General features: G+C 41.9%; 1 protein-coding gene across 1 annotated transcript in view; it reads left to right on the forward strand.

Annotated features, from left to right (window-relative positions):
• The first annotated feature begins 8,280 nt into the window (after positions 1–8,280).
• Positions 8,281–22,351, forward strand: part of CFTR (CF transmembrane conductance regulator) — an 87,275-nt gene continuing 73,204 nt past the window's right edge. The window contains exons 1-2 of the mRNA XM_058022998.1: positions 8,281–8,333; positions 20,676–20,786. Coding sequence (XP_057878981.1) covers positions 8,281–8,333; positions 20,676–20,786 — 164 coding nt within the window. The remainder of the gene's footprint in view (positions 8,334–20,675; positions 20,787–22,351) is intronic.

Raw genomic sequence — 22,351 nt, forward strand, 5'->3', positions numbered from 1 at the left:
GTAAGATTGAGTTGCTCTGCAGGTTTACTTGCAACAGTGGCAGACTGATCTTGATGATCAAATTTCAAGTTCTCTCAGTTTAGCAATTTTTATTAAAAAGTGTCATCTTAAAAGATCATTTCTTACATCTCAGGAATTTCTTTTTAAGTGGAGAAATGCATTTTTATCAACCAGTTCTGTGGACAGCTTCAAGACTGATGCCTGCTTTATCATTGATAGCACATCACTGTGCTGTTATTGTCTAACATGATTCTTATACTATCTAACATGATCCTTACCCTGTAACATGAACTTTTTTCTTGCAGGAAAGTCATAAAGCAGTTTGTAAATAAAGAGGGAGAAAAGGGAGTTTTACCCATAGCTGTACAATGGTGAGTTTCTCCTGCTGTCCCCTGTGTAAGTCACAGCTTGACATAAATCTACACAGTTTCAAGAAGTCTTGCTTTTAGCCTTGAAATTCTCAACTATTTAAAATAAGCTGTACCTGTTTGGTTTAGCACAAATAGCTTCAAGATCTCATTAAGAGAAACATTTAACCTCATATAAGTTTTTCATTGTGTCCACTGTGAAAGGTTGTTGATTAAACTCAGTAACTCATGATATTCTGCTGACATCTGCCATTAAAAAAAAAATCCTTGTTCTTTCGTATTTGGAAATATTATTGGTTTTCTGAAGCTTGACTAAATACAGGGCTTTAATCCACTAGCCTGGATCTCAGCGTGGCCTATGGAAATGGTCTGGATGTGGGCTGAGAAGGCTGAGAGAAGTGCATTGGAAACAGGGGCTTGTATGCTGCCCCACCCTTTGTCTTCATGTGGAGCCTTGTCTGCCCCTTTAACCACGCAGTGATCTCAAAATTCTTGGATATCTTTAGCAGGAGCAGTTATCCCACTTTTTTTTTTTTTTTTTTTTTTTTTTTTTTTTTTTTTTTTTTGAGTATTAAGGCAACTTCCTTATTGAAGAGGCAATTGCAGAGGCAATTTTAGACTATTTAAGACTAGAAAAAAAGACCAAGTCTTACAGTTCTTTTGCAACTGGAATAACGGTGGCTTGCTTCTAACTTTTTCCATTAAGTTCAGAAAATATTTGGAACCACAGAGTTGTTTCAGGCAAGAGCAGCATACAGCAAACTAAGCATACTTTTAAAAAGAAATGGGTTAAGGATCCATCGTGCTGCATGGATTCACATGGTAGAGTTTATACTGCACAATCTTTGCAGTAACATTCCAGTAAAGATGATTCCAGTCTCAGGGCTCTGACAGGAACTCAAGCCCTTTCTCTTTTAAGCAGTTGTAAATAATTAAGCACTTTTTGTTATGCCCTAGGTAGTTCAATAATCTTTGTTGCTCAGCTGTTTAAGATTGCCGGCGTGTGTCCTTTATTGAGTCACAGAAGGTATCAGTCTTGGATTTTTGCCCTTTTAACTTCAATAATACCATTGTTCTGGGATTACATGACAGTATGAAGAGGAAGAAGTTTAAGCTATCTTTGGAAACATAAACCTTGCAAGCTTGTCTGACTTGGATTTTCAAGCTCTTAACTCCCTTCACTACTTCTAGACTGAAAGCAAAAAAAAAATCTGAAGTTTTCAGAAAACTATTTTCTACTGCAACTTCCAAACAACCAAATATATTTTATCAAGTGTAAAGTGAAAAGATGTACCCTACATGTGGTACCTGTTGTTTTTTCCATTATCTTCAATGTTTGTCAAAAATTGTCTCTCTTTTTTTTAAAATTTTATTTTAATGCAGATACCCTATCTGCCAGGACAATGACTGTTTTCTGATTAAGCTATGAACAAGCTGTTAAAACCCACCACAAGTCTTGATATTACAAGAGTTAGTAACAGAGGATTTTCACCATTTTAAGAAATCTTCTGGAAAAATAAGTAGTATCATTTTCTTATGTAATCAAGGCCAAAGTCTGAACTACCTCCGTTCAGATTCTAGGTCTTTTAGAACTTTATTTGACATAAACTTAGTCAGCAAGATTTCAGTCAGTACTTTGATAGATCATGCAGAAAGGCAGACCAAAATGACACATCAGTAGGTCTAAAAGTTTATACTTGTTTTGATGCATTGGTAAATAGATAGATAAATAGAAATAGGTTATCACAGAGTCATGTGCTTCTGAATGAAAGAATACATTTACATTTCCCTTTTTGTGTGTCTACAATTTCAAAAAGCTTAAAAATACCTTCCTGTTTAAAAAGGTATTGTACTGGAGTTATTAACTCCATAGACCAAATGACAGCACATGAACATATCTGACTTTTGTCTGATGGTTCCATGTAGTATGATGTTACAATTTTTTTGAAAATCGTGTGCAATTTAAAGTTCTTTGAAGAAGTTGGTGTGTAGTGCCTGAAAAATCAACCTCTGCAAATCCAGTATGAGTTGCACCATACTGAGCACCAACACACTGCTATTCTGCTATTCCTTCATCAGGCCTGTGCTGTATTCTTCACTGTTTTCCCTCTTGTTATTTCCATGTAAGATCTTACCAAAATGGGATCTGCCCATTTTACCTGTCCAGAATGAAAGGTCTGATACCTTCATGGTACTTCACCTCCCAGCTGCATATGTTGTGCCACAGAAGCACATGCCTCATAAAAGATCTGCTTAGTTTCTCTGGAATATTAAATTGGTTTCCATATTTTTTGAGACCATGTATTGAACTAACATAGATACTGGTGAAGCACACATAACTCTGCTTGCCAAAAGTACCCTGTGTGCACAGATTAGGAATGTTAATCTGCTAATACTTGAAGCATTGGCTGAAGCAATTTTAGCAGTATTAAGACAAGGTACTGGGATGCAGTTTCGCTTGTGGAAATGGATCTAACAGCTGTCAGTTTGGCATTTTCTGCATGACCATCTATATTCTAAAAGTATTATGAATGTGGACTCAAAAAACATTTGTCTGGTAAATATCTGAGAATAGTTTACTTTTCAAGTGAATGCTGTTATAGCTTTTATCTTGATTGAGATCCAATTTTCAATATGTTTCCTGGGAATAGAGAAGCTCTTTGGAATTCATAGTGGTATATGCCAGAACTGACAAACAGTATGTAAAGTAAGATGTTGCTAATTTGTCCATAGCTAGAGAATACTCTGAGGACTTGAGCAACTAGGAGTAGATATTCATAAGTCATCAGGTAGAATGCTTGTGCTGAATAATAAATTATACATTTACTTAAAACTGTAGTTGACAGAGTTCTTTCATTGTTGCTGCCTTGTTTTGAGTAGTTTATTAATGTGTGCAAGCAGCTCTGAGACAGAGTAATCAGTTTTTTGTAACTGGCAGCTGTAGGGTAGATTAAAGCCCTACCCTATGGAAAAGTGGCCAGACTGCTTTCCCAGCTTAAGAGGTAAGAGGACCTCTACCTGACCCATATGCTAAGGTCATTCTTTTAAATTGATTTGAAGTAAGGCTTCCCACCATTGTTGAAATTACTTGGAATGATGAAGGGAACCCAGGTCCAACTGACTGTACAGGAAAGCTTGAGATAAAGACCAGTGTTAGAATTGTGGATGGAGTTCTATGCTTTTATTAAAAAAAAAAAAAAAAAAAAAAAAGAAGAAAATAAATCAGACTTCTTTGGGGTTGAATGAGACATTGAAAAACAAAATTAATTACAAAAAAGTAGTTTCCAGTTAATTAAAATATTCAGAAAAAATTTACGGCTTTGATTAGAAATGTGATTGATAGGTCAGTGCAGAACTTTTTCTTTCAGAAGATCAGAATTGAGAGACTGAAAAAAGAACTGTTTCATTTTAAGCAACAACAGAAAAACAGTGACTTAAAGTGTTAGTTTTGACAGCTCTTTAGCTTCATTTTCTGAGGAGATTGTATTTAATATGATCATATGATCATGCTTTCTACTAAAAATTTCTACTCCTTTGTCCGGTGATATTAATCAAAAATCTAAATATAATTATTTTTTTAGAATCATAGAATCATTATGGTTGCAAAAGACCATCAAGATCTATAAAGCTGAATCTTTGAACAATCACCACCAATCAACTAAATCATCTTCTTCTCCTCTTCTTGAAAACCAGCAGTTGGGTTAAAAAACAAGCAAGCCCCAGACCCCCAAAGTATTACTGTACGAAGGGAAGGGAAGGGAAGGGAAGGGAAGGGAAGGGAAGGGAAGGGAAGGGAAGGGAAGGGAAGGGAAGGGAAGGGAAGGGAAGGGAAGGGAAGGGAAGGGAAGGGAAGGGAAGGGAAGGGAAGGGAAGGGAAGGGAAGGGAAGGGAAGGGAAGGGAAGGGAAGGGAAGGGAAGGGAAGGGAAGGGAAGGGAAGGGAAGGGAAGGGAAGGGAAGGGAAGGGAAGGGAAGGGAAGGGAAGGGAAGGAAGGCTCCTTGGGTGACTTCATGGCGTGTAAAGCAAATCCATGCCCTGCCTTTCTCTGCCTTGCTCCTTGCCATGGGTTTGTACCCTTACTCACCATGGCAAAGTGCTAAGTGAATTTTCCTCCTCCTAAGTTCATATCCCAGTGAAAATGCACCACTCTGGTGGAGCTTTCAGCTAGGTCAGAAGTCCTACACAGCTTTATGTGCCGTCTGGTGGCTTTGAAGCAGAATGGGAACATGTACCCAAAGGCAGGAGAGAGGTCAAGGTACAGCTCCCAGGGTAGAAATCACTTTAAGTTGCCATAAACATGGAAGCACCTTAACCAGCCAGTCTGTTCCTCATGTGTGACTTCAGACTGCTGGTTCTCACCTGGTTGAGTTACCCCTGCACAAGTGTGGGGGCAAGGGAACCAGCTCTGCTCTCATACTCATCCCTGGGATGGCACAGGGAGCCAGCTCTACTCACTATTCATCCCTGGGATGGCACAGGGAGCCAGCTCTACTCACTATTCATCCCTGGGATGGCACAGGGAGCCAGCTCTACTCACATACTCATCCCTGGGATGGCACAGGGAACCTGCTCTACTCACTATTCATCCCTGGGATGGCACAGGGAGCCAGCTCTACTCATCCTCCGGTTCTCATGCCTGGCCAACTCAGCCTCACTGTGCTTTCTTCAAAGTAAAGTCCAATAGATGGTGGATGTGGATACATCTAAAGGAAAGTGTTGTATCAAGTTTGCATTTCTGTAAAAGTGAAAGAAGTTCATTTAAATTAAATGCATAGATAATACTTAAGTTGGAGGTATTTCAGTCCCTAGAGAAGAACAGAAATATTACAGTTTATTCCTACTCACAGTAATGCTAATGACAAGTTTTACTTTCGTGTCAGCTGACTATGTTAAAGATTCCCTGGGAAGGTTAGGACTCTGAAATAAGCAAGGAAATATACCAGTGGAAATGTTGTGGATACATGAGAGGAAAATGATAATAAATATGTAAAACAAAACAAAGAGTTCAGGAGTTTTTGACTGAGGGATGTATGAATGTGAAAGCATCTGATTTATTTGCAAAATTATTGGATCCCAGAGCAGAGCAGGGAAGTCATCACTCCATGGATTTCGATGAACTATAGCTGGTACTTAAGAAAGTAGGCAAAGAAATATTCTAAGTTTAGAGAAGAAGTGTTCAAAATTAGGGAAAGTTCGTGGAATTTTTCATGTAAGAAAAATTACATAATCAGTGATGATTGATGGGATGTCTTTGTTAGTCCCAAATTTGCTACCTGTGTGCAAATCAGCTCTTATGGTAATAGCCACAGGGAGATACTGTTATGAAGAATACTTCATTACCAATTGACATTTTAACTAGTTTGGACTTGATCCACTAATGGTTTCAAATTACTAACATACCTCACTTTCTAATGTTAATTAAAAAAAAAAAAGAAGTCTAATCCTCTGCTCAGTTTCTGCTTTATTCACTTGTGCCAGAGATCCAAAGGCTAGAAATGGGAAGAGCCTGTGGCAGGCTAGCGTGTACTGTTTAGAAGAATGGGTTTCCAGTCTGACTCATTAGTCTCAAAGGTCTTCTCCAACAAAGCTGATTCTCTGATTCTGTCTTTAAATTAACATTTCACCATTTTTTAGTGAAGTGAAAAAAATTGGTAGATCTAGGTGATCTGCATGTCAGGGCCTACCCAAAGAACTTCTCTCAGAGGCCGATGGAGCATGTGGGATCCCAGCCTTGGCCCGGCTGGCGCAGAGGGGGAATCTGAATCCTGGTTCGTGTTCCTACTTAAGCTCCCTGAACTCTGGAGGGGCCGGGGGCTGGCGGGAGGTGCCTGTCAGGTGCGCAGCCCCGAACACCCGGAGAGGCTGATCCCGCCTTCCCCCGGCTGCCGCGGTGCGGGCGCGGTGTGGGCGCGGTGCGGGTGCGGTGCGAGGTGCTTTGGGGTGCGCAGTTCAGTGCGGGGCGAATTGGGGTGCGCGGTGCCGTGCGGGGTGCGGTGCAGTGCCCAGTTCAGTGTAGCGTGCATTGCGGTGCGGGGTGCGGTGCAGCAGGGGGTGCAGTGCGGTGCGGGGTGCGGTGCAGTAGGGGGTGCGGTGCAGCAGGGGGTGCATTGCGGTGCGGGATGCGGTGCAGCAGGGGGTGCATTGCGGTGCGGGATGCGGTGCAGCAGGGGGTGCGGGGCGGTGCGGTAGGGGGTGCAGCAGGGGGTGCAGTGCGGTGCGGCATGCGGCGCGGGATGCGGTGCGCAGTGCAGTAGGGGCTGCACTGGGGTGCGCGGTGCGGTGAGGGATGCGCTGGCGCCCCGGGCCCGGCTCCACTAGGTGGCAGGATGCCGAAGGGCTCCGCGCTGTTGTCCTGGAGCCTGGGCGGATTTAGCCCTGCCTCTACATATTGTCTGAGGACATGATAAAATGCGGACAGTTTCCTGGAGTCCTGCCTGCCCGCGTTTCTTACTGGTTTTGTCATTAATAAAGCAGAATCGGGAAGGATTCGAGGGAGGTCTGAGACACAAAGGAGCCCGGTGCGGTGACAGGGTAAGAGGGCACTTGTTGGCTCGGCGATCTACGAGGAAGAAACGTCAAGGCAAAGCGAAATTCTTTAGGAAAGCGCAGCGGCGTGTAGCGAGAAACTTTGAAATATAAAGTGTCTGCAAGTTTGCAAAGAGGAACAGCTGGTTAAATTGTAGCGCAAGCTATAAGTCCGGGGAAAAGTACGTTCGCTTCTTTACAGAGCCAGTTTAGAGGGCAGCGTCTGCATTATTAAGAAAGCATGGTCTTTTCCATTAGTATTTTTTAAGTTACAGAAATGAAAGGACACTGGAGTGTGTAAATATCAAAACAAAGCAGCAAATTAAATAAAATCCTGTACAGAATTAAATCACATATTCTTTTTTCTTGCTTCTTGTCATCTTTGTCTCTCTCAAGTATGCTTTCTGTTGTGAGCCATTAAAGCAGTGATTTTGTTTGTATGTCACACACATAAAGCTTCAGAAACAGCCTTAGTTTAGATCTGGGCGTTTGGTTACTTACTTACTAAAGATATAACTTAATAAAGATATAACACTACAGATGTAACTTTAGTTCCAATCGTCTCCGTTCAGGTACGGGCCTGACAGAGAACTTGAAAAACTGAAGCAAGTGTACTTTAAAGCGTGCATGATCGCGCTTACCCCGCACCCTTCCCCGTGCCGACCGCCCTCCCTCTGCCTTCAGCCCGTGTGCCGCCACGCTCGCCCTCGGGGCCGCACAGGCGTGGGGTGGCGGACGGGGGCTCCTGGCCACGGGTGCCCACCGAGGCCAACGCCGCCTCGGCCCCCCGGGTCTCGGCGGGCTGCAAAAGGCGCCCGGTGTACCGGGACGGGCTCCGCGGTGAGGAGCTGCGCGCTCGGCAGGGCGAGGGGGTGTCCACGCCCCGCCGGGGCTGTCCTCGCTGCGCTGTCCCCGCTGCCCCGGACAGAGGGCAGAAGGCCCATCGGGAGGGGCGCTTTCTCCACCTCGGCACTTGGTCAGAAGAGGGGATTCTTGCTGGAGAGAGGCTGGGGACCGGGGTGGGGTGGCTCGGGAAGCTGAGTCGGCAGGTGGAGGTAACGGGCTGGGCGGGAGCCCTCGGGAGCCGGGGAGGAGAGGGTGCGGGGGGAGAGCGGGGCGCGCCCGGTGCGCGGTGCCGGGCGCGGCGGGGAGGCGGGGGAGGAGCGGCGGCGGCAGAGCACGGGCTGGGGCCCCAGCCCGCCCGCCTTTGAACCGGGGCAAAGCAGAGGCGGGGAGAGGGGCCGGGGCAGGAGGCGGACGGTGACATCAGAGCGGCCGGGCGGATAAGGTGGGAGAGCCGCAGGAGCGGAGTGGGCGAGCGAGGCGTCAGCGATTAGCGGCTGCCTCCGGTTCCCCGCTCACCGCATCTCACCGCGCCTCACCTCACCATGCAGAGGTCTCCCCTGGAGAAGGCGAACATCTTCTCCAAACTTTTCTTCAGGTGGGAGCCCCGGTGCGGCGGGACGCGTGCGGGCGGGGGCAGCGGGCCGGGCTGGGCAGCGGCGGGCCGGGAGCTGAGGGGGCTCCGCGCCCCCGCCCAGCCCTGCCCAGCCCAGCCCAGAGGGGAACCGGGCACCGGGAGCCCCTGAGCTCTGGAATGGTCTGCGGGGAGAGCGGTGGGAGTCTCGCTGGTTGATGAGATCACTCTTTTTTGTTGTTGTTGCTGGGGTTTTAGCACCGGGAATGGGCTCCGTCAGGTGTCATAAACCTTTGCTGGACCCGAACAGATGAATTTATGACATAATTTGAGCAACCTTTGGTAGTTGCTCAACTAGCTAATCTGTTATTTCATGTAAACTTTGAGAACACCGTGGGGTGGTAGGGAGCAGAGGGGAAATGCTCTCAGAACAAGGATTCCTTCTGTTTGGCTCTTTGATTGTTTAGCATTTGCTCAATGTGCAAGTGCAATATATGATCTTACTGGAAACAATTCCTTGCAAGCCTTGAAAATGTTCTCTTACAAACTAACTCCCTAGTGCCTTTTCTTTCTAAAAACTTCAAATAAAAGGAGAAGGAGCCAATACCAGTGCCTGGGCACAATGTACTTTGTAAGACAATATGGAAGCTGAATACGTCTTATGTGACATCGCTAGAAATGACACTGTGAACTGGAAAGAACAAATAATCTTTTTGGCATTGGCCCACACAGCACTGGTTTTGCCAGAGTACTGGTTCCCCCTTTTGTTACTGGAGGGTCTCTTGCATGGCAAGGAAGGGCGGGAGGAAATCGTGTAAGATGTGAACCTGATGACTAAAGAGAGAGCACATGGTGTAAAACTATAGCATTGTCATGAGGTCTCTGCCTGAAAAACTGAGAGCTTTTAGCTCACTTTTAAATGCTTTTGGGATAGCTTTCAGCAGGTTGGTCTGTATGTTTTTAAAAGTTTCTTAATGGGACTCTGTATGAGTCACTGTTTGCCTGTCTCTCCCCTTTTGGCTCGTTTTAGCCAGATATGATAGAAGGGAATAATCCCAAATATAACCTGTTCCTAAAGTTTTACAAACATCCAGGTAAACGTAGTGATCCTACACATTTTGTCCAAAGGTGCTGCAGTGGGAAAGAAGCCTTGCTTGCTGTCAAATACTGTTAGAACCAGAGATATGCATGGCAGGGATGTAAGCAATTATAAATTCTCCATAAATGATGCTTCAGTCAGTGCTGCTGTGAAGTGTAAGACAGAAATCTGTAGAAAATAAGTATGTATCTTAATTTAGTAGCTTGAGGGGGCCATTTGCTGTATTTATTGTTTTTATTTATAAACTTCTATAAATTTATCACCCTAGAATCTAGGTTGTTGAAGGTGTGAAGGAAAAAACCTCAATAAGATAAAGCAAAGACATGTCTAATTCCTACCATAGTGAAAGTTTCCATGTTTGAAAACAGTTGCAGTTCATGCTCATTAAGTACATAATTAACCATGCTGAGGCCTGAGCTCATCTTTTAAATCACAGTCTTTAAGTCAATTGAATGTTGGTTTAATCATGTTTAGGATGCATGATGCATTATACTGTACCAGCTTTTGGTCAGGTGACTGTAACCAAAGTGATAATAATAAAATATGTGAAGTTAAGGAGTTAATGACGAATATAAACTAGAGCAAAGAAATGGAAAAAAGATGTATGGAGAGAGAGTGCTTTTTTCAATGATAATGAGATAGATGCTGTCAAGTACAACACAGTACATGTTTCAGTGAAGTAACTTTTATCAGAGTCTACAATGCACGTTTGTGTGAAGTACCAATCTGAATATAATGTGATAAGTTGAAGATCATGTTAGCACATGTGATGTTAAAATATTAGCTATGATTATTCAGGGAATCTTGCTGATAAATATATTACTATTTAATATTGTACAAGCTGTTATCAGCTATAGGTGTATAAACATATTGGCAAGGTTTTATTGCTTCATAATCTATCCTGTTTGGGTAGGAGGGACAGGTTTAACATGTGTTAAGTCAGAATAAATTCAGCTCATAACTGAATAGTTTATACATATTTTAGTATTGATTGGACCTTTTTTCTTGATTCTTAATGCAAAAAAGTGAGAAGAAAATGTCTTGCTATACAAAGAGTAGTATCTTATAGAAATTGTTATCTTTTTGTTGTATTGGTGATAGTGATACTACTGGGGCAAAAAAAAAATTGCTAGAAGGGGTCATGATAGTAAATATTTAAAATCAGAAATTGACTTTCACCCTAAATTTTAAATAGTTTTGGTTTAAAAACTGAGCTCTAGTGATTAAGAAACAAATGTGAAAACAAGTGGTTTGAGATCTTCCATTAGGGGGATACTTAGAAAACAGAGAACACTAGATACTGAGAGTTTGGGGTTTCAGGGATTCTTTTGTGTTTTGATGCATTTTCCTTATGATGTTTTCAGAGCTGATCTCTTTTGTTCCCTACCTCATGCAAAACATTCTTTTTGTTCGTTGGCAACTTTTGACCTTGCTTAAAGAAAACAGTTTTATGCAGAAGTAGCCAGATCATCATATGTTTAGCTTCAAATTCCTGTGAAGCCTCACTTTTGTCTTTATAGCCATTACTTATTTTCTTCTGGAGTTTTGGGGTTATTCAGGGTCAAGGCCATACCTTTTGTCACAAACAATATCAGACTACTTTACAATCACCTAGTTTTTATTGAAAATTAACTGAGATCAGGAAGTCTTGTTAATTAATCAATTTTTATCTGAGAACTGGTGCACAGAGTTATTGCTGGAGTTTCAGAAATGGCTGCAACTGTGAGACAACTCTGATTTTATTACTGTTCTTTTACAAACAACTTTAGACGTAAAAATACAAGTTCTCGAAAAGTAATCCTTGTGCTTGTATCCAACTCTTTAAACACATACTTTTGCTTTGGTACCTATCAAACATGACAACACTTGGCAAGACCTAGTACTTTAGTACCTGATTCATTATTAAATCCAAATGAGAAATACAGACTAACCCAGCTTTTGTGTCAAGTCTTCTCATGGATTCAGTCAATAAGATCTGCTCTGGTTGCTTTTTGCATCCGTACATTTACACAGCTGTCCAGGGATTCCTAGAACAATTTAGCCAGTACGGGATAAACATTGGATTCATTCTTCTGCCCTGTGTGTGTTGTGAGGGCTAGGAAAAGGAATTCAATTCCCTACCTCACCTCTTCTAGGAAGCGTTAGCATCGTTTGGCAGTGAAGATATTTTAGTTATCTATCTCTGGCTCAGCCACTTTTTAGAGCATAAATCAAGAAGTGCTGTGTACTCTTCTGAATATAAAACTTCTTTGCAGGTCCTAATTCCTGGTGTGAGCTTCTTATGAAGTCTGCTAATAATCTTTAGGGCGGATACGAAAATTCAGGACTCAAGTTTTGGAAGTACTTAGCCTGTACACTACAGTAATGTTATTCTGTCAGTCTTTGTAGCTTAATTCAGTCATAATTTCAAGTTTAAGTGTGCCTTGTACAAGATAGTTTCTGGCATTTTCATGAGGATTAAATTGATTCCCTTCAGAAAAAGGAGCTAAAGCAGCCCTTTCCTGGGCAGTCTCTGCTCTATCCTTGAACAGTATATCTTAGAATACAGTGACAAGTTACTAATGATTTTCATTTTGAATTGAAAAATCTTGTATTTTCCTTGCAAAGTTTGGCATTTAGTGTGTAAATTTTAAGTCAAAATTTGTCCTGACACTGTTTTGAATTCCCAAATGTTCCAGATTTTGTATAGGAAGCTTAAATGCCAAACTCATGTCTATAAATTTCACTCTGAAGGGCAGGTGTTTGCAAATTGTCACAACCAATATATATTTGGACTCTCCCTTACCAATACCTAGCTATAGCACTTTGGTCATCTTTCCTCTTTGAATAAGGAGCCTCTGTGTGCAGTAGCAGGTGAAGGGCACAGTGTCATGCCTCAGTTTCTGGGGCAGCCAGCTGAGACACTGATGCAGGGCAATGTTTCTGTAGTGTGTCCTTGGGGCCCTGTGTGTCACCAGCCCTGGTGAGCTGCCTTGCACTCACCCCAGGCATGGTAAATCCTGGCTGTTTGTGCTAACCAAGCACAGATGCAGCTGCAGCCCAGGTTATGGCCCTGTGAGGCTGCCTGATCATTTGTCTGCTGCCACAAGTGGTCCTTGGAGACCTGCTGGTCTGCCAGTCCTTCAGAGCTGTCTAAAACAGGAGAGTGGCAGCTTCTGGAAGTCAGGTGGTTCAAAGAAGTGCATGCAAGTTTTGGACTCCTTCTGAAAATCTCACTTCTATTGCTGCTTCCAAGGTAAAATATGAAACTTGAAGTGAACTGGAGAAAGGATGCAGAGTATCCTACACTTCAAGTAATTTCAGTCAGAGGAATACCTTTAACAATAAGGCCGAATTGTGTCCTTGGCTCAGCCTGGTACTGTGTCCTTGGTCTAATGACCAAAAAGGCAAACCTTGTGTAGCACAGGGATCTTCTCTGGCTGCTTTGTAACTCTACAGCACAGATGCCTAGATCAAGTTGCATCTGGCTTCTGAAATGTGTTTAAAGTCTGTTTTCTTCCTGCAGGAAGAAGACTTACTATCTTGATACTCCAAATAAATTATCAAGCATTTGAAATATTTGCAGACCTGTCTGTACCTTGTTATTTTCTATATTTTGATTTTATTTTGGTGAGATAGAAATAATCCATCCAAACCCTTGATTTTTGTTTTAATACTGTAGGCAATTACATGGTTAGTAGATTTATTATCTGTATTATAGAGGCTTCTAAATGCACTGACAGAAATTTGAAGTCCTCTGTACTAAGCAAAATATTTGATAAGGAAGTATGTTTTGAAGATCTTGAAGTCTGAGCAGATAGCACAAAGGATGTTAAAAAGAAGTTTCCTTACTAATACTTTAGAGAAAAAATGGGATACACAAGGATGATGGTTTGTCCTAGAAGCATGTGGTGGAGGGAGTGCAATCTGCCTGAAATCTCCTGTCCAGAATTTGGTTGCACAAGGTTATTTCTGGTGTGACAAAGTTATTTCAGAATATTTCCGCAGTGAACAATTATCACCTCTTTCATCCTGAAGAATCTGAGTCTCTCAATGTCTACATTTTTGGATATTCTAAATTTCAAAGTGGTGAGAATAGTGTGATTTATTGCAAGAGGTTTCTACCTGTTGCTGTCGTCTCGGTTTATGTTTCTTCTCTTCACCCACCCCCCAGCTGGGCAGCATACGTGTGTAGGTATACTTGTGGAGGCAGGATGGTGCCAACTTGACATCCAGGTAATAGCCTGTCCTCTGAAAACATTATGTCCTCTGAAATAAGTAAATTGAAGGTGAAAATTAACTAGTATACAAGGAGACATTGAAACACTGCCAAATTTTGCCATGTGAATTTGTAGATGCAGTTCAACTGCCTTCCACGAGAGTGGGGATGTGCCTGGGTGAGACAAGCAGGAACTCAGAGGCTGTTTATGCATCAGCCCCTCTCTCAGAAGCACAAGGATCTGCATGAGCTCTTTCAGTCAGCAAGTAGCTAATCCAAGGCTGTACTGTCATGAAACTCCCCAAATTAGAAGAGAATAAGTAGACATTGGAGACATATTTTGAAACAGCATTGTTTTTCAGAAGACTAAACCAGAAGCTTTTCAGTTTAAACCAGGAAGAGAAAATCCAAAGTGACAGCTGGTAAAGGTACTTGGTTTTAGGTACATTCCCATATTTTAATGTTGATATTTATCCTCTATTTTTGCCCCCAACTTTTAAAATAAAGGATATGAACCTTTGTTGTATTGGAGTCATTCTAATATCTCACTTAAACTTTCACCTTGACCAATTTTAAAGTTAGCCTGCTAGTTCTGGAATGCTTTTATTTCTCTATAGGTAATAAATACAAAAAACCAAAACCACAAAGGTTCCCCAGGGTTGCTTTGCTCAAAGCCCAAGACTGTTTTGGAAATCAAAGATATGAGGCATTTTCTCATTAATTTGCCAGGATCATGCTAAGGAGTAGCATCAACAAATACCAGGATACAGAGAAAATGGCAAAGAGCAAGTAGTAAGAGAAGCAGCACCTAATTCAGGGTTGATTCCATATTACTGTAATGGTAATTTACATTTTGACCCTTGGTATTAAAATTAAATAAAATGTGACCCTGTTCACTTGTTTATTTATACCTGACCACATATCAGTCATTGGGGTGGGAACAAATCATAGTTTTGGAAAGGGCCATGGCACCTGATGCGCAACTCTGTTATTTTTTTAGGAAACATATCTTTAAAATCTGTGGCTAACACAGTGAAGTGCTAAATTGGGTGAAATGTGTTGCTGTCACTTGACACATCTGGAAGATGTTAAAATTCAATTAAATCATGAATAACACTGCTCTTCAACAGTTTCGGTGCAAACTTTCTGTTATGTTCCTTGTTCTTACAAAGGACTAGGAGAAAAGAAATATTTCTTGCTGAGGGATATATAATTGAGTAAAAGAGTGAAGATGGATGAATATCTTCACCCAGTCAGTCTAACTGTAGGTGCAGGCTGAAAGAGCCTTGCAAACCTTGTTCATAACACATCATCACCACTGCTTTTTTGTTTGCTTTCTTAAAGAAATATTTGAAGCATATCTTACACTTGACTTTGGTACCTAAACAATTGACAGATTGCAATACAATTAATGTATTCTGTCCTTCCATCTTGCACAACCTATCTCCTGATGTGCTTTGTTTTCTCTCAAATATCTCCCAGTACTTCTGTAAACTGAAATATTTTGACTACCTTACTAATTGTAAATATTTAAATATTAAAAATTATTTAATTTCTGTTTAAGAAAGCATTTAGCTATTAGATAATAATTTGAATAAGTGTCACTTCACAAAAACTGGGCATAAATGACAAGACTTCCCCAAGAATTGCTGTGGTATAATCCTAATTAAGATTTGCTATTGAAATCCTGGGGTTTCAGGAGAGCATTGATTATTCTTAAAATGGTGCTGCTCACAGCTAGTGGCAGAGTCAATAATATTGCAGCTAAATCCTTTCCACAACAAATAACCCCTCATGGGGAAGAATTGTTTATTAGTGAAGAAACTAAAATGTTAATTTTTGTGATCTGGGGGAAAACAACTGCAACAAAAATCCAGAAATCAGTAGGGTCTGCATTTACCTTTGTTGTTGAGACCCTGCAATAATTATATTTAAATATTAAACTATATTGCATTTTTTGCTGTTGTTTACAAAGGCAGACATGCTAAAGTTAATATAATTGTCAGAATACATAACATGCTATTTCAGTAGGTTACTATTCAAACAAAATATCTGCAACCCTACTCTGTTGAGGGTAATCAAGGGGCAGGAATAAGGCTGTTGTGCTCCATGGGCATGCTGGCTTGTCCCATCTGTTAGCAAGGATCACAAAAAGCTGGGGTCACCCTTTGCAGCTGCACTACAGGATGCTCAGAGAGGAGAGCTGGAGGTGCAGACGCTACTGGAGAAGCAGTACTGGGTGTAGTAGAGCCACTTCCAGTATAAAATAAGCAACAACTTACAATTTGCTGCTGCTGGAGTGATGGGTATCTTTTGTGGGAGGATGGGAGTGCAGAGCCTCTGCCTCTGACATAATCTGGGCAGAGGGACTCTGGGAATGTCTGAGATCTACATGGTACCTCAGCCTTTTCTTGCAGTTGGTAAGAATTCATGGCTCTACAAATATCTCATAAAACTTGGGCTCTAAAGCATCATAATTACAGCTTGATGATGTTCCTTCTTCTCTGGCCTCTCCTCACCTCACCCTTAATTGTTAGGAAGAAGGATAAGTTAAAACCAGAGGCATTCTTCTTGCTCTCTCCATGGAATTTTAGGTGCAGTTCCCTAGAAGTTGCAGTCACTATGCTTAACTATATTTTGCACAGGTATTAATGCTCTGTAGAGGGGAGTGAAACCCTGGTGACCTCTGCACTGCTCAGTGTATGTTGCTGTGTTGTGCGCAGAGCACCTGTTGAAATGGCACCAGTCTGATCAGTGACCCTTGTAGGAAAGCTGCTCTCTTTTGCTGCTCTTGGGTAGCCCAGCACCAAGACCACTGTTCTGTTAGTGTCTCAGCAAGCTGTGCTTCTTGGTCTGAGGAGCCCAATGGAGCTAGGGTATTCCTGTGCTCAGGAAGAAGATCTGGGCACTTGGCTTAGCAACACAGATGCTCCTGTCTTCAGTGACATGTAAAGCAGCCTTAAGAGAGAGTCAAATCCTATTGACAAATTGTCTGTGTTAATACTCTCTGGAAAGCCAGACATCTGTCCTATTGATACAATTTGAGTGGGATGGGTCTGAACATGCAGTAGAAAGCAATAGCTGTAATAAGGAATCTGTTGCATATTGCTTAAGTAAATGACAAAGAAATGGTCATTAGAAATCTACCAAACAGTATGTTCTATACATGATATTTACATATCAATTTGATCATGTATGTTTTACTACAAGCAGTAGATAATAGAAGTGGAACTTGCCTTCTTTTCTTCTTTCCTACTGTACATCCTTGAAACTTGTTCTCTGCTGGGTTTCACACGTGTGTACCCATAATAACATTCCTAGTTAGTGGCAAAGCTCCCCCAGCACTACAGGTTTCTCTGTGAAAGGGTTCATTAAATGCCAGCAAGTAATCCGATGGCATTTGCTAACATAATGCTGTAAAGCCAATCTGTTTCCCTTCCTTCTTGCTCTCTTCCTTTCAGAATAAATTTCTCAACAACCTCAGGAAAAACCTCAGCATTAACGCTGACAAATAGTTTCCAATAAGCCAAAAAAATAGAAGAGCCATATCATTGACAAACTCTGAGCTATGTCACCTAGTGTTATGGAAACATAGATAACTACAGATTATATTGTCAGTTAAAGAAATTCATAGTCATTTTGCATATCAAATCTTCGCAAAGAATCTAGAACATAATGGCTATAGGAATCTGGCAAAAAATTGATTTTCATGAGATATTTGTCTATTTTAGGTCTTGTATACTCATTTCAATAAAACACAAACGATCTCCCACAGTTCTTGACTGCACAACTCAGAGAGCTGTTAAAAATCCACCTTGAAACAAACATCACACTCAGGCCAACTCCTCCCATGATTACCACTCCAACCTGAAGCCTCTTGGCACAGCGCACAATTTGGCCAGATCTAGTTAGGGTGGGATTTCCAAGCAAGGCCAGGGCAGCTGGGAGATGAAGCTCTCTGTGCAAGCCCTGGCAGCAGCTTGCAGAGGGAACCTGGCTGCAGACCAGGAGGTCCCCAGGGCAGGAGTCAGCACTGCTCCTTTAGCTGGCTGAAGGAGTTTGTCTAGCACAGTTGCAGCTACTGTGATGAGCAGTGAGATGAAGATGAGGACTGCATAAGGCTGTATCAAACTCTGAGTTTGGAGGGGAGGGTACTTTAGGGGCCATATAATTTTGATGGCAGTGATAAATGCATCTGGTTAACACAGAGTTAAGCACAGAGTAAAACAAGAGACATTTCTAGAGATACAGCAGATCTGCTAAGCGTGCTGCCTTCCCCAAATGATAATACAGCCACTCAGCTCTCTTTCTAACTGCAGTCACAGTTTGTTAGTTCAGGCTGTGGCAAAATGCCAGGGTAGGTGCTAATCAAAACTATAAATAAAATCAAATATGTGGAGGGAAACAGTGCAATAAAAAATGTTTTCTCAAAACATACAAAGTGAAACTGTAAAGCACTTATCTTTTGTCAGGTTGGGAATTGTTTATTGCAGTCTCAAAGCATTATTAAGGGGCTTAGGAAGGTTATTACTTAGCTACAGTGTTGTGAATTAAAGAAGTTGCCTAGGAAGTACTATTACTTCCTTGCATTAGCTGCAGTAGTGGGTTTGTGTCCCATAACTTGTATTCATTCTGTCATTACTGAAATATCTATGTACATGGGACATCAGAGAAGCTGAGAACAGAAGTTAATGAGAGTTTCTGTTCCTGAATGACAAGGATTAGCCAGCTCTCCACAAGATATGCACAAAGCTAATGGCAACTGGTCCTTTCTCTCTTCAGGAGCTGGTAAAATAAAAATCAATACCTTATATACCACTTGCAGTAATCATGAAAGACTTTCATGTAAGTGTTTCATGAAACTCAAAGGTTTTCTTCTCATCCATTTTATCTCTGAAAAATATTGGCTCTGAATTCCAGTAGTTGTAAAGTTTATGGATGTTTTATCATCTCCAAATGGTAAAAGAAGAGTCCAATGCCTCTCCAAAGTGGACTCTCCTAACTCCCTTCCTATAATGTACCATCAATCACTTGTTATTTATCAGCCACAGTGGTGTGAAAGACCGAGCTAGAAGTCATATGATTAATCTGAAATCATACTATAATTAAAAAAATGAAGGATACTCCTTCAATTTCTTGGAGCACGTTCTCTTTGCCGTGGGTGTGATATAACCATGCACTTGGGAAATACCTTGGTACTTTACTGAATTATGGGGATTATAGACTGGTTTCTCATGTAATTCATAACTTCACTAAAGTAAATATCAGTGTGCATGTGTGTACACACAGTTGCACACAAATAATTTTCATCCATTGTGTTAAAGCCCTTTTGCGCTTTTGTAGTGTTCAATGATGTTCTTTTACCTTTGCATCATCTTCTTTGCACCTTCAGAGGCTGCAATTGAGGATGTGAATTACTTTGTATGTGTGACATATGTTCTTACAGGCATACAGGTCAGCATGTCCAATAGGCTGTTTGCATTTTCTGAGGGACCGTGGAAAACGTTATTGCAAATATTTTGTGGTTTTTTAGGTGTATACAAAACCAGTTTAAAACAAAAATTTTGAAATGATTGAGGATTTGCTGAATTTTGTCATAATCATGAACCATGTTGGGTTTTTTACAAACATTTGTTTACATATGGAAGTATGATAGCAATCAACCACAAGCTACTTAACTTGCAAGCACTTCATTTTTTAAAGGAAATATTTTTTATTGATGACAGTAAAGCAGAAATTCAAGTAGTTTCAAAAGACACCATTAGTATTAGTATACACCACTAGTTCAAAACAGTTTTAATGTTTTAATCTAGTCCTTTGCTTTAAAAAAGATTTCTGAACAGAATCTGGTGAAAAATTCTGTATAAGTTGGTCCTTGGGGATTCATAGGCCTTTTTGGAGTGGAATTGTTTGATAAAATTGGTCATTACTTATAAAGGTTTTCTCTACAGAGTAGCCATTTGGAGTAGCCTTTTCCTGCTTTGTTTTGTCTCAGCATGCCCCATAAATTGGTATTAAAATTTTAAAAATGACATTTGAAAAAACAAATGCAAAATATGTGTATATAATGGACACAATGAAGATCTTAAGAGGAGTTCTGTGCAAGATTTGTATTGCAGTGCACATTGCAGTGTAAGATGTCATAGTATCAAGGAATGACTTGTGTTGGAAGGGACCTTAAAGATTGCCAGGTTCTAAGCCCCCTACCATGGGCAGGGACATTTTCCAATAGACCAGGTTTCTCCAAGCCTCATCCAGCCTGGCTTTGATCACTGCCAGGGATGGGGCATTCCCAGCTTCTCTAGGCAACCTGTTCCAGTGTCTGACTACCCTCCCAGTAAGAAATTTCTTCCTAATATCTGATCTAAACTTGCTCTCTTTCAGTTTAAAGCCATTCCCCCTTGTTCTGTCATTACATGGCCTTGTAAAAAGTTCCTCTCCAGCTCTCCTGGAGGCCCGCTTTGGGTACTGGAAGGCTGCTCTAAGACTTCCCTGGAGTCATCTCTTCTCCAGGTTGACCAATTTCAGTTCTCCAAACCTTTCTTCATAGGGAGAGGTGCTCCATCCTTCTAATCCTCTTCGTGGCGTCCTCTGGACTGGTTCCAGCAGGTTCCTGTCCTTCTTGTGCTGAGTACTCCAGGAGGGGTCTCCCCAGAGCAGAGCAGATAGCAATGAAACTTACATGTCCACTTTACTATAGTTCTGATTTATTATTCATCTATATGAAGGTAGCACATAGCATATTTGGAAATACAGTACAGAGGTTTCAATATTCTGTTCATTTGTCTCTTGCTGACTCAGTAGGAAGTCTGGAGCATGGTCTGACCCCAAAACTTACAAAATGCAGGTGTTTCAAAATTATTCTTTTTATCTTATATTTATCAATATAATTTTGTAAACGTAAGGCAGGGCTGCACTACATTGTGTCTTATATGTGTGTGTATGTGAATGCATGTGCACTTAAACATATTTGGATGCCGTGGAGAAAATATTCAGGGTGAGACAAAGCAACTCCAGAATTAGTGCTAGAGTATTTTTAATTCTTTTTTTTTTTTCAATATTTGCTTAGATGGACAAACCCAATTTTGAAAAAGGGTTACAGACGACGGTTGGAGCTCTCAGATATTTATCAAATCCCTTCTGCAGACTCTGCTGATAATCTTTCTGAAAAACTGGAAAGGTAAGAAAGGTTAATTAAATAAATTTGTTTCAGGAATAACAATGCAATTTTCATTACAAAGCTTTTGGATGAAATGTTTAAATAGTGTCGGGTACAAGCTGATTGCACACAGTTGTACTTTGGACATGACTGTGATCTCTGGTCCAGATGTACAACCTAGATGGTCTGAATGTACAGGTACCTGTGATATCTGCCATTGACCACAGAATCACAGAATATGCTGAGTTAGAATCTTGTGCTGTGACCACTTCCCTGGGGAACCTGTTCCATTGACCAACCATCCTCCGGGTGAAGAACCTTTTCCTAATATCCAACCTAAATCTCCCTGACAGAACTTCAAGCCATTCCCTCTGGTCCTGTCACTGGTCACCACAGGGAAGAGATCAGTGCCTGCCCCTCCTCTTCCCCTCATGAGGAAGCTGTAACTGCAATGAGGTCTCCCCTCAGTCTCCTCCAGGCTGAACAGACCAAGGGACCTCAGCCTCTCCTCACACGGCTTCCCCTCAAGGCCCTTCACCATCTTCATTGTCCTCCTTTATATCTTTCTTATATTGTAGCACCCCAAACTGCCCACAATATTCCAAGTGAGGCTACAGGAGTGCAGAGCAGAGCAGGACAATCCCCTCCTTTGCCCAGTTGATGATGCTGTGCCTGATGCACCCCAGGACACAGATGGCCCTCCTGGCTGGATAGGCCAGGGCACTACTGACTCAGTTAAACTTGCCATTGACCAGGACCCCCAGGCCCCTTTCTGTGGTGTTGTTTTCCAGTCTCTCATTCCCCAGTCTGTCTGTACATCCAGACCTGCCCCATCCCAGGTGCAGAATCTGGCACTGTCCAATGCTGAATTTCATATGGTTGTTGATTGCCCTGCTCTCTGTGTTGTCAGGGCCTCTCTGCAGGGCCTCCCTACCCTTGAAGGAGTCAACAGCTCCTCCCAGTTTTGTATTGTCTGTGAGCTTGCTCAGTACCCTCTCCTGTACAATGTCCAAGTCATGTGAGAATGTTGAAGGGCACAGGGCCAAGGATGGAGCCCTGTGGAGCCCCACTAGTGACAGGTCACCAGTCTGAGGTCACCCCATTCACTGTAACCCTTTGGGCCTGACTCATGAGCCGGTTGCTCACTCATCACATAAAGTGTTTATCCAGCTGAGTGCTGGACATTTTGTACAGAAGGATCCTGTGACAGACAGTATCAAATCTGTGCTGAAATCCAAAGGGATTACATCAATTGGCTTCCCTTGGTCAGCTGGGTGGGGTTACCTTGTCATGAAAGGAAATCAGGTTTCCACTCCTGAAGCTATGCTGGCTGTAACCGGTCTTTCAGGTGTTTTTCAATACTTCCCAGAATAATCTTCTCCATAACTTTGTTGGGCACTGAAGTGAGACTGACAGGCCTCTATTTTCTGGGGTCCTCCTTCTTGCCCTTCTTGAAATCAGGGCCAGTGTTTTCTGGTCAGCTAGGACTGCTCCAGGTTCCCAAGACTGCTAAAAAATTGAGAGAGATTTTGCTGACATCAGCCAGGTCTTTGAGGATTCTTGAATGAATCCCATTAGGCACCATA

This window comes from Melospiza georgiana, chromosome 4 (genome assembly GCF_028018845.1).
Source record: "Melospiza georgiana isolate bMelGeo1 chromosome 4, bMelGeo1.pri, whole genome shotgun sequence".
Taxonomy (NCBI): Eukaryota; Metazoa; Chordata; class Aves; order Passeriformes; family Passerellidae; genus Melospiza; species Melospiza georgiana.